We start from the raw sequence: 12,553 nt of genomic DNA, 5'->3' as shown, positions 1-12,553 counted from the left end.
GTTATTACAGAACAGCTTAGCAGCAACTACAAACAGCAATGTATTATCAAAATTGTTTTTCTCCTACAACCAAAACATAGCATCGTCTCAGACACAATTCCCTCCCAACTAAAGCTAGGACGTGAGAATTGGGGGCATGAAGGTAGGCTGTGCTCATGGGGTCAAACTGATGGGGCCATGCAGCAGGACAAGACCTGTCCAGGCCGCCATGGGTGACCAGTCCATAAACTCAGGTCTCAGGATGAGGCTCCCCCAGAAGCTTCCCTTGATCCACCATGGCTTTCCCTGAGTTCTAAAGTATATCTTCTATGAATGTCTCACTCCTGCTAGAAGGAGAGAAAATCACACTTCTTGCTACATCTTAGGGTACCAAGGGAGAGGGTTCGATTTCTGCAGTTTTGACCTGTCTTGGGGAAAAGAGCTCAGGGGTGTTTGTGATGGAGCTACAGGTACAAACGATGCTTGCAGCCACCCCACAAAGAAAATAAGCAGAGATGGGTCCTGTGTCAAAGATGTTTATTACTGTGGGGACTCACTGCCTTTGACACTATAAGAAGCAAGAGTTACTAGTGTGCAAGGCAAGGTATTCCCTGCCACCCTGTTGATGCACCTTGGCTGGATGGGCCATCATGGCTGGATGAGCAGGTGGAGCCTCGGCCACACATTGGCAGTGAAAGGCAGTGGCTTCAGCACCAGCCCATGGATGCAGTCCATGGTGAGGTGCTCCGCTGGGTTGGCATGGAAGGAGCAGTGGTGGAGGAGGATGGTGGTGAAGAGGAAGAGCTGGAGCTTGGAGAGCTGGTCACCTATGCAGCGCCGCTGGCCAGCCGAGAAGATCATCACGCTGCCAGCCCGCTCACGGTCCAGGCACTGCTGCTTGTCCAGGAATCGCGTAGGATCAAAGCACTGGGGCTCAGACCACTTGCTGCAGTCATGGTTGACTGACCACTGGTTGACAAAGTCCACAGTGCCCTTAGGGATGTGGAAGCCCTCGAGCTCCACATCAGCTGTGGTGGCATGTGGAATGGTGATGGGCACAAAGTTGCTGTAGCGCAGTGTCTCATAGATGAAGGCCTCCAGAAGGGGTAGATGGGGTCGGTCCTCAGTTGTGGGCAGTCGGCTGTGTCCCACCACCGCTCCAGCTCAGCCTATCAGTCCTGCTGGACCTGCGGGTGCTTCAGCAGCAGCAGGAGGATCCATGAGAACGTTGTGGATGTGGTGTCCTGCCCTGCTCCGAAGATGTCGGTCATGGCACCTTCCACATCCTCAGGTCCCAGCCCATCAGGGGACACACCCCAGCACTCTACAGAGGTGATCATGACATCACTGATGTCACGGACTGCTCGCCAGTCAAAGGTCTGGTGGTGCTGTGCCACCTTGGCCTGCACAAAGCCACGCAGTTCACAGTTGAGGGCCTGGAAGTCACAGTAGACACAGCGGACAGGGTTGGGGAAGCAGAGGAGCCAGGGCAGCATGTCCACCAGACTGCCGGCCCCCGTCTGCCCAAAGCGGTCATTGCGGCCAAGCAATGCGGTGAACTCGCTGTCAGAATGGTCATAGCGGTGGCCAAAGCAGAGAGCACAGAGGACATTGGTGTTGGCCACCACTAAGAGCGGGCAGGGCTGGAAATAAGCACCACCCTGGCTGTGCCTCCGGAAGAGCTGCGCCAGGTCACCTGCCTCGGCCGCCACGTGCCACTCCACCTCGGCAACCATTGAATGAGCCCTTAGGGCAGCATGGGCCAGCCGCCACTGTGCCTGCCATTGGGGTGAGCAGCTCCCAAAGGTGATGCTGCGCCCACCAGACACCAGGCCGAAGGAAGGGAAGATGGCTCCATAGTGGCACGCCATGTGCATGAAGGTGAGGTGGGGCAGACGGCCCAGCTGCAGGACATTGCCCACCAGAGGCCACGCAAAAGGACCCGGTAGGATCTGGCCATGAGTGGCCTTGCGGAGAGTCCTGGCAAGCAGCAGGATGGCAGTGAGCACAACGGCAATGAGAAGGGCAGAGAGAGGTGACAGCACCAGCGCTGTGGCCGCACCTTTGGGGGTCCCCATCGCACTCACGGCTGCAGCTGCTCTGCACGGAGGCTGAGGATCAGCGCGGCTTTATGGTTGCCTCCAAGACAGGCCAAACCTCTCTCCTCCCCCCAGGAGGCTGCTGTGGGCTGGGGAGGGAGAACATGGGTGGAGCCACCCCAATGAGACACATGGAGATGGAATCATGGTGGAGAGCTCCAAGTTTGGGTGTGAGGAGGGAGCGGGGTCCAGAAGGGGCTGTGAGTGGGTGCAGGGTTCAGGGAGCAGCAGGGTGCTGACAGCAGTCAGAACTTTATCATGGAGCTTGCTAGCATCACCCGTATCCTCCCTGAAAGTATTATGGACCCATGTGGGGTGGGTGATGCTACATATCCCTGTCCCCCTGTGGAGTTTTTCTTGCTTTATTTTTCCCACTCGTGATTGCAATTGTGGCTCTGGGCTTTGCAGCTGGATTCAATCATCTCAGTGCAGCTTTTGGCAGCTCCATCACCAAACCTGAGCATCTCCGCTTCCCAGAAGGCATCAGATTGCAGAGGTGAGCTGCAGGATGTGGGGTGGCTCTGGGGACATTGCTTAGTGGCTTCAGAAGGATGATTTCATTGTCTTGTCTGACCCTGAGCAAGGCTGATACTTGCATGTAATGTCCCCTGGACCAAGAAAAGGCAATTTTCCATGGTAAGGGGAAATTAATTCTGCACAAATAGAGTGAATTGGGCTGCCTGGAGCTTTACAGCGTCTCTGGCTGTTTACTATCCCAAAAAACAGCAAGCTGAACCAGCTTGCTTCCTGCTACTTTTTCTCATAACCCCAACCCAACTTGGGGACAAAACAAAAAAAAAAATAGCTTTAATCAAAACTTTGGGGCTTTCCATGCTCGTCCCCAAACTCTTCTTTGGACTGCTCTGATTTTGGCTTCTCCCTCCTTATAGCAACACTCCAGCTCACTCCTTCTGCTTCCATCCCTGTTGAATGTTATACAGCTGCCTCTCCTTGACTTTGATGCTTACTCTCATAATGATGCCTTGGTTGGTCTCTCTGATGCCATGTGTTGCCCCCAGATCATGATGCTGCCTATTCTAGCATATAATATATAATAATATAATATAAATAATATAATACACCACCTCTACAAAAAAAACAGAACAAGTCTTCATGCTGTGCAGCTGTTCCTCTCTGAATGGTGGGGAGAAAAAAAAAAAAAAGGTGTTTTTTCCCCATACTATTTTGGTTTGGTAGGATTTGACTTCTTCATGAAAGCACCCAATTTCAGTTACGTATTTCAAAATAAATAAAATAAATGAGGCATTTCCTTCTAGTCATTGGCCTGTTTAAGGGGCTTTCCTCAGCGTGGCTGTGAAACAGCAGAGAGAAACATTTTCCCATCATTTAACCCCAAAATACAAGCCTTAGACACCAACCTCCTTTCTGCTTCCCCAGCACATATTGCTGCCCCTCCTGTGCTTTGAAGTGGCTTAGAGAGAATTTGAAATTGGGGAAAGAAACACCAATTAATTTCCTTCAAAAATAAAGGCTGAAACAATGAGTAGCTCAGAACAACACACCCATTTCTGCACGTGCTTCAACGATAAATTCCTTCTCACCTCTAGGTGAGGGTTCTAACAGAGCAAAAGTTGGCTGGGTGAATGCAAGCCAGATGGTTGCACAAACACACAAAAACTTCTAAGAGCTTTTAAAGTTATGATTTCTAATGATATTCTGCTTCTTTAAGGGGAGTTTTAGAGTTTTTGAGAAACGCTGAGACAAATACTTCAATGAAAGGCAGGAAAAATGTTTCCAAAATATTATTAATTGTAGCTCCTTGAGATGAAAGCAATGTTGACAATAAGCTTATTTTAATTAATGTTACATAGCCTTGAGTCACAAGCAACTTAAACCCTTTATGGAAATACTTGCTATGGGATGTCATCAGATAACTTGAGGACATTCCTAAAGATTCTTGTGCTAAAAAGAAAAAACCCAAATCCCACCGAGCTCCAAGCCTGGGCTGTATAAAAGCTTAGATGGCTGTATAAGAGCTTAGAGAAGAGGAAAAATTTTTCCCATTTTGTTGGGTTTTGTGGCAGTTACAAACCTTTCAGCTTGACCTAGAGAAGTGCTGTGGACTACAGAGAAAGCAGTTCGCATGCTAAGCATTGGATGAACAGAGGGAACTTCAGAAGTTACCTCAGTTGTTCAGACTTTGAAAAGAATAATGTGTTCTGTTAGATTAAACTGTACAACACTAACACTGGAGGACTGTGATCAAGTCATGTCAGCCTACAACAAACCACTGCCAGGTGTTGGCCACCAGAAGCACATAGAGTGCAAGGACAGGGTCTTACAGTTGGTCACAGTTTCACCAGTCACTTGACCAGGCAAGTGTCAGCAACCAAGCAGCTGTACAGCACGTATCAGAAAAGGAAATGATGTTTTGTAGAAAAAAAAAACACCCCACGTTGAGAGTCACTGAAGATCTTTTCCCTACCTCAGGCAAAGAGTGCCTAAGTTTGAATTAGCACCTGGCTAAAGTCCAGGCGCCTGTAATGTCATCAATATTTTCATGGTCTTTTTATTAAAAAGCAGATTTCCAGAGAGAAATAATGACATACAATAAACAACATTATTGAAATGTAAATTAGCAGTTCCCAAAAAGCAGCATATTGCAGAATTCAAAGCAAAATTAACAAAAAGTTTAGGGGTCGATCATAATCTCAGACACAGCAATATTCACACATTCTTTTTGTGGAATGCTATTCTGCTTTATTTTGTAACTAATTATTAAGGCAACCTGTTATGTTCTCAAGCCACCACGTTCCTTACCTGACTTACTTCAAAGTCATTAAATTACAAACTATTGCCACAAATTTTCAGATCACTGTGCTATGTCCACCTGTAGAACTCAATGGGAGCAACAGCTGTGAAGAAAACTTCAAGCATATGGTCCTCTGAAAATATTCTCAAGAAACCACATTAACCTAACACTTGACTAAAACCCAGTCTCTTCCAAGCAACACCTGCAGACATGTCTCAAATTGGATTCACATGATGAACACGTATGCTGACATACAACAGAATCCTCGGACAGCATTTGAACAGCAGGTGCATTGGGAAAGCTTCCATCACAGGAGCCGATTGTGGCCACCCAGTCTTAGTTTACACGGGGAATGAGATGAAGTCTTCACTCTTTTGCATCTCCCACTCCATCAGCATTAATAGCAAACATTGCTTCAGCCTCAGGAAGGCAAGGAGAGTCATAAATTTTACATATTCTGGTTTCACCTCGGCCTTTTCGCAGATAAAGTCTGAGGGGGAAGAAGAAAGAAAAGAGGTATAGCCTTCTTCCAGAGAATCCTGATAGTAATTATTAAAACATTACATTGAAACGTTACATGGAATGTAGCACACTTTGAACTGTAAGAACTGAACCTGCTCAGAGTTTCTGCAAAGCAGACTGGAAGTGACACTGGCAGACCAAAGAGAGACCCGGAATTAAAAAGTATGTATTCAGTGACACAAAATCTTCCAAAATAAAGCTAATGGAAGATGATAATCTGTTCTCTCACCTGGTGGTGGACGCATGGGCTATGATATTTCCTCCAATAGGTTTCTTGGGATCTGCTGCAAACATGGCTGCTCCATCTACTTGTGCCACAACTTGGTTAGTGATCACAACAGCCACACCAAACTAGGAGAAAAGCAACAAAGCAAAATCACTTTCCACCACCTGAATAAATTAAAAAAAAAAACAAAAAAAACCCATGCTTGTACTTCTGCTCTGCTCTCCTCTCTGCAGGTAATACTCACTCTCAAAATACAACAGAAGCAGACAACGAGCAGGCAGAACACCTTTTGTACAAGATTGCTGAGCTTCACAAGAGAAAGAAAATCAATCACCAGTCCCCTAGGGAGCAAAGTTCAGCATTTACCTCATCTGCAAGTCGGAGAAGCATACGCAGAAATCTGGCCAGATGCATCTGTCTCGCTGACAGCTCACCTCTTCCAGAGTAATCTGTCCGATACAGAGCTGTTGCACTGTCCACTATCAGCAGTGCATACCTGGAAAAGTTACATAAAGCATTCTCAAAATTGTTTTCAGAGGTGAATAATGTGACCATCTGAGTCAACTGTAAGCTGCACGCAGATGTGGATATAAGCCCGTCTCACCTACCAGTTAGCAGAAGTGTTATTTTTACCACCACAGAGTCAATTTGCAGCATTCAGATTACTATGAAATAAAACCCTTTGTAAGGTCTTTTACATGGGTATTCTGCAGGTAAACAGGCCCCTGTGTATCTCATATCACCACCCCCTTCCTTCTAAAGGGTCTTGTAAACCTCAGTTTCAAACTAAAGCTATCTGCACACGTCCTGGTTTTGGCTGGGATAGTTAATCTTCTTCACAGTGGTTGGTATGCTACTGTTCTGGGAAAAAAAAAAAAAAGGTAAAAAAAAAAATGTTGATAATAGATTGATGTTTTAGTTGTTGTGCTTATACTGAGTCAAGGACTCTCCTGCTCCTCCTGCTGCCCTGCCTGCAAGGAGCTGGAAAAGAGCCAGGACAGTTGACCCAAGCTGGCCAAAGGGATATCCTATACCATATATAATGGCATCATGCTGAACAACAAAGCTGGAGGAGACTGCTACTGCTCAGTGACAGGCAGAGCATTGCTCAGCAGGTAGCGAGTAACTACACTGCACCATCATTTTCTGTAGCAGTTGTGTTTTGTTTTCTTTCTCATTAAACTGTCTTTATCTCAGCCCAAGAGTTCTTGCATTTTTACTGTTTTCAGTTCTCTCCCCCACCCTCTTGGGGTTAGGGAGGTGAACAGCTGGTGCTAGCTGCCTGCCAGGCTAAACCACAACAGCTGCACTGCTCTATATCAACTCTCTTTCTGAAAGCAATTATATAATGTGATCTTTAAAGTTGTTTCTCAGGCTGGCACTCATTCTTTGTCAAGTCAAGTCAGTTGTCATAGCTTAAGTCAGTTGCTACCATCCAACATTTCAAAAGGAACAGGTATTAACTCACAACTAAATTACTCACACATCTCAGCTGATACACAAAACTTACTGCATGCAAGCGTCAAAGCAAAGGTTTGAGAACAACTTTAAACGTAAGCTGTTACTTTGACAATTCAGTCATGTAGTGCAGGTGATGAACCAGTGCAAGAGAACTGTACAAGCATGTTTATAATGTACCAGCACAAAAATCACCCCATCTTAAGATGAGGTCTCATTACCGTGATTCAGCCATCATAGCAGATGCCTGATAGAGCAGCTGGGTCTGGTGATCTGTGTTAAAGCCTCGAGCATACGCCACATTATCCAGGACATCACTGCCAGACAAGCCATACCTAGAGACATCAGTGACAAAAGTCTTCAGCAACAAACTTCACCAACAGGAGTTACTGCTACCTTTCAATAACTTGACTTTATTTCATTCATGCAGGATGATACGTTGATTAGGTCAATTTCCTCTCTAAAGAAAAGGGAACAACTCTTGTGGACCAGTACAGCTCATATTAGTTTGATATTTAAGTATAACAAGAATCTGCATGTATCCAGCAGTTTTTATTGCCTTCAGGAAACTCAGTTAATTACCTTATCCCTGATTTGTGTACAAGACACTTCTGAGGTATTATGAAGTAGAGGCAGGAGATAAGAAAACTGTCTTCCAACTGGTCAGGGATGACTCTAACATTTCTCAACAAAAAAATTCCATGTGCTGTTAAGATAAACTTCTTGTAAAAGAATCTTTGTTACAAAATACTAGTAGAATTTAAGGAAAATCTTGGTATGCCACCAACTGTAAAACTAAATTTGAGGGGGATATTAAGTGAAAACATATGCCAAGAAACAATGATGTTAGCTTATATCATAGCTAAGTAAAAATAGAAACTTTATAAAATACAGCTAATGAACTGGTCTAAAGAGCATCTAGGTAGGCAGTGATAGAACCCAGGAGGCAGGAAGGAGCTGTTGCTTAAGGATAGTTCTTACTCTAACAGTCCAATGAATGTAAAGAGCCTGGCTGATTTTAACTAGGCTGCCTCACCATTAGGAAACGCATTCCCTTCTTCACCTAATGCCTGTTTACTTCCAGCCGTAAGTACAGACCTTTCAGCCACAGCAAGAAGACGTTCTGGACGGAAGGTGCCTTCAGTGTCAATATACATGGCTTTTCCTTCTCCACCTCCTTGGTCAATGGGAAGCTGAAGGAAGAGCACATTTATGAATACGAAATCAATAACAAGTAATTTAGTTACTGCTTTATGCCTTCAGCTGATGTTCACATAATAAATAACGTACCAAGCTATGGTGATTAAAGTCACATTTGTCTGGGAAAAGTGACAAGACAGATTCTTGTCTTCAGTGTCTGTGCAAGAGGACAGGAGCTCAGCTTCAAGCACCTCTCTGTGCTTAAGACCTATGATTACACCACAAGGCTAATGTCTGTTAATGGGATCAAAATATTAAGGCCAAAAAAAAGCTACAAAACATAAGCCAAAATATGGGCAAAAAGATAACAAATTTAACTGCTGCTACAGTAATCCTAACAAGCAGGTTAAGTGAGGAATAAAAGACCCTTGCAAGCTGAAAGTTCAGTCATGGTTGCTGCAAAAGTTTCTGAGATCTCTTTGGGAACGGATAAAATCCACTCTTTGCAGCTGTGCATGTGTGGGGTTGTTTTTGTAAGAAAATGGCATAAATAAAACTAGCAAATACACAAAAACTGCATTGTCTGAATACTTGATTTTAATAAAGTGGATCACTCACTTGACAGGTTACTGCCAAAGTATGGCACAACTGTGTTTTTCCAGTACGAAACTCCCCAAATAATTCTGTTATGGACCCTGTTTCTATTCCTCCTAAGTGGAAGAAAGAAAAAAAAATAAATAATAAAAAAATTGTCACATACTTCCAGTAAAGACTGCATACACAAAGTTTTAATTTAACACAGACTGAGTTTAACACTTTGGCTGAAAGTTTTCAAGCTAATTGGAAAAACTGGTTTTCATATTGAGGTTTGCTCATTCTGAAGGTGAGAAGTTCAGCTAAGTTTATTTTTGATGATGCTGAAGAGCTGAAGTGACTTAACTGTGCTTTTAGATTACAAGTGGGAACAGGGAGATGATCATGAAAGTTAATCAATAAATAGAACCCAAGTTATTACCTTGAAGAAGTTTATCAAGTTCTTTGGACCCAGTGGTGATCTGGATGATTTCAGACCTCCGCTGATGGAATTCCGTTGCTGTGGTAAAACCCATTGGAACCAGTTTAGCTGCTTCAGCCTAAAGAAAACCAAACTAAGCAGTGCAGAAAGAGCACATCCCATTAATTTACTCCCTAGTAATTAGTACTATAAAGCTCAGGTGCCACCTGCACCTGCGCTTCAGTGGGTTGTAACAGAGGAACAACTGTATGGGGTCAGCCCAGTGGTTCCTAACTAAGCACCCTGTGCCTTGACAACTGCCACAAGTGGATGCTTGGGGAACAAGTCAGGGAATAAGGAACTGATTCACTACCTGATAATTCCTATGAGTTCGCCAAGTGCCTCTGTGTGAAGATTATCTCATTAACACCATACTTATCTCTTGGTATTGTTACATTATTAAACCATTCATAATACTGATGGTTACAGCATTGTGGGACAAGTAGTTCTGGAACTCCATCATATCCTGTATGAAAAAATGCTTTCTTTGCTTCAAGCCTCCTTACCATGAGAGATATTGAGCTGGAAATGACAGTCTTGGCCATACTCTCCACATCTTCCACAATTTTTAGAGAACTTCCTAATTATTTCCCCCAGCCCTTCACTTCTTCTTGAAGCTGGTTCTAGCCTCTTCTGATCTCTTCCCATAAAAAGCCACAACACATCCCTAATCAGCCTTATTACTCTTCTCGGTCTATCATTAATTGAAACCTTCCAAAATCACTGGAATACTTTAAAATAGCAAAAATAAACCTTCTTGACTTTCTCAGCTTAAAGTTTTTGCTTAACATCCTTACCAAGATTTTATCAGCTTTGGCTTCACTGATGCCTTTAATATTTAACAGCTCCTTCTTGGGTGCATGTGCAACAGACTCAACAGTGTGATATCCAGCTTCTTCTAATTTCTTCACGTCATTTGCATTTATCCCACATTGCTGACAGACAGAGGAAAAAGAGACACAAGGAGTCACAAACACCAATCACTGAACACCTTCAGCTGCCTTTAGATTTAAATCAAACGCTGTTATTACAAGTCAGCACGTTCAGTGTTATCATTCTAACACTTACAAACAAATGGACAAGGGGAGATGGCCTCAAGCTGCACTAGGGTATGTTTAGGTGGGATATCAGGAAGAACTTCTTTACAGAAAGGGTGCTTAAGCACTGGAATAGGCTCCTCAGGGACCCATCCCTGGATGTGTTTAAAAACTGTTTGGATGTGGTGCTCAGGGACATGATTTAGCAGAGGGCTGTTAGAGTTGGGGTAATGTGGTTAGTTCGTGGTTGGACTGGATGATCTTGAAGGTCTTTTCCAACCTGAGCAATTCTATGATTCTACTTTACAATTTAAATCAAACTCTGTTATTACAAGTCAGCACATCCAATGCTACCACCCTAACACTTACAAACAAGTAGTCTTTTAAATAAAAATGATCGTAATGCAGTGTTTGCAAGAGCTACTCTCTAAATAGTGCAGAAAAGCAGATATTGATTTAACAAATACTGAAGGTAACTAACAAATATCAAGGAAAAGATAGAAGCATAAAATTGTTTGAAGTGACCTCTAAGGGCAGCTGGTCCAATAATGCCATGACCAGGGACACCTACAGCTCTATCAAGTGCTCAAAGGCCCTTTCAGCTTCTTCACCACAAACATCTCCAGGAATGGGGCATCCCTCACCTCTCCGGGCAACTCGTGCCAATGCCTCACTGCCCTTATCATACAAAACCTTTTACCTCTAGCCTAGATATGGGCTCTGGGCCAAAGCTCTCCTCCTCTGCAGATGTGTCGGCGTTTGCCTCGAACTGCACCTGCATAGCCATGGCTGCAGTCGTCCTAGAAGGAAAGCAGACAGCTTGGTGACACGGAGTGCAACACAAACGGGACACGGGCGCACAGAGCAGCAAAGTCCCTTCCCACAGTGAGAAAAGTCTTCTGTGCGCTCTCCTGGGCAGCGTTACACTCTAAAAACAAGACCTTGACTGACCTCACCTGACGGGAGGTTGAACTGAGGCTCCCGAGCATTCAGGAGGATAATGGTGAAAAAATCAGCACGGTGCTAGCAAACCGTCGCCTTCAGTGCGTGCTCGGGTTGTCCCCCGAGTACTGCGTGCTGGGAGGCTCCCAGCGGGGCCACTCGCAGCCTGAAGGCAGGGCGGTGGCCCAGCGTTCCGCCACCACACGCATCGGAAAGCGGCCTGTCCCGTTTCCTCTCGTTCTCCACTCTCGGGCCGCCCCCGCATCACCTCAACCCAGCGTTATTTTTCAAACTTCTTATGGGCCCGCCTCAACCGCCGCGCCGCGCCGCGCCGCGCCGCGCCGCTCCTCCCCAGGCCCGCAGCCGCCCGCTGCAACCCGCGCGCCCGCCCCCGCCATTACCGTTCGTAGCCGCCACCGTTTCGGAGGAGCCCGCCACCGCGTCACGTGACGGGGGAAGACCGCGGAGCCCGCCACCGCGTCACGTGACGGGAGAGAGCGTGGAGTCACGCTCACCCAATGGATTTAGCTGAAGCTGGCGGTGCCTTAAAGGGGACGCACCCCTTTTTACATGTACACACACATATGCGCAAGAGTGCTGCTCACCCTTGGAAGCAGAGCACGGAGTGGGATGGACTTCTGCATCTGAATGTAATGCAGAACAGGAAAATCTGCACCTCCCTGCTGCTTTTCCTGACCATCATTTATAAGGATTTCCATCTGCTTCTGTTTTAGTTGATTAGGATTAACATCACACTGCTGTATTTTGTCCTAATGTTTATTACAGACGCTGACACCACTATTCCAGCAGTAGCTCCAGGCCAGCTTCACTGGAAATATCTGCAGAGGGCTTGTGCTTTTCATTACAATGTGTATTAAATCCTTTTTAGTGTTGGCCAGACATCTACAAAGAGAAGGTCATGCAAAGATAAAGGATATAAGATATTAAAGAGATATGACCTTCAACAATTGAGAATATTTGTGCAGCTAGCTTTAAAAAAGCCTATTAATAATTCCCAAATCTAACTGCACACAAAAGAGGAAGCAAGAATACTGCTCAGAGGTTCGCTTTGCACATACTGTGAGCCTTACACCTTTTCCTGGGCTGGATGAAGAAAAACGTGGTAGGCAGTTCAAGGGAACATCTCTGCTCCACGGTGTGAGACCTCGCCTGGAGCATTGCACTCAGATGTGGAGTCCTCAGTGCAGGAGAAACATGAGCCTGTTGGAGTGTGTCTAGAGGAGGGCCACAGAAATGACCCAAGGAATGGAACATCTCTCCTCCAAGGACGGGCTGAGAGCTGGAGATGTGCAGCCTGGAGAA

The 12,553-nt window shown here is 45.3% G+C and overlaps 2 protein-coding genes across 4 annotated transcripts; both read right to left on the bottom strand.

The window, feature by feature from the left end:
• Positions 1–627: 627 nt before the first annotated feature.
• LOC122185781 (cytochrome P450 1B1-like) lies at positions 628–2,542 on the bottom strand. Its single transcript, XM_042881859.1, is given in 3 exon segments — positions 628–1,133; positions 1,136–2,079; positions 2,535–2,542. Coding segments are annotated over 3 exon segments (1,458 nt in total).
• A 2,062-nt stretch (positions 2,543–4,604) lies between these two features.
• RAD51 (RAD51 recombinase) lies at positions 4,605–11,671 on the bottom strand. 3 transcript variants are annotated; one of them, XM_042882075.1, is made up of 10 exons: positions 11,632–11,671; positions 10,989–11,088; positions 10,049–10,186; positions 9,213–9,330; positions 8,816–8,907; positions 8,156–8,250; positions 7,279–7,392; positions 5,966–6,095; positions 5,603–5,724; positions 4,605–5,341 (listed from the first exon to the last, which is right to left on the bottom strand). In XM_042882075.1, the coding sequence occupies exons 2-10, from the start codon at positions 11,073–11,075 to the stop codon at positions 5,218–5,220; spliced, it is 1,020 nt and encodes a 339-aa protein (XP_042738009.1). In that variant the 5' UTR covers positions 11,076–11,088; positions 11,632–11,671; the 3' UTR covers positions 4,605–5,217. The 3 variants fall into 3 exon arrangements, with proteins under 3 accessions (XP_042738009.1, XP_042738011.1, XP_042738010.1); XM_042882077.1 differs by lacking the exon at positions 11,632–11,671 and adding an exon at positions 11,245–11,264; XM_042882076.1 differs by lacking the exon at positions 11,632–11,671 and adding an exon at positions 11,240–11,259.
• Positions 11,672–12,553: the final 882 nt, after the last annotated feature.

This window comes from Lagopus leucura, unplaced genomic scaffold, assembly GCF_019238085.1.
Source record: "Lagopus leucura isolate 7727_CA_CO unplaced genomic scaffold, USGS_WTPT01 Super-Scaffold_100033, whole genome shotgun sequence".
NCBI lineage: Eukaryota > Metazoa > Chordata > Aves > Galliformes > Phasianidae > Lagopus > Lagopus leucura.
This window is presented reverse-complemented; position numbering and strand designations above follow the sequence as displayed.

Bases quoted from the DNA above. Each gene is read 5' to 3' on its own strand.
- RAD51 (XM_042882075.1), bottom strand. From the start codon at position 11,075: ATGGCTATGCAGGTGCAGTTCGAGGCAAACGCCGACACATCTGCAGAG. The intron at 8,908-9,212 runs GTAATAACTTGG...TCTTCCACTTAG, and splicing joins ACTTGATAAACTTCTTCAAG to GAGGAATAGAAACAGGGTCC. The intron at 8,251-8,815 runs GTGAGTGATCCA...CTCTTCCTTCAG, and splicing joins CTTTGGCAGTAACCTGTCAA to CTTCCCATTGACCAAGGAGG.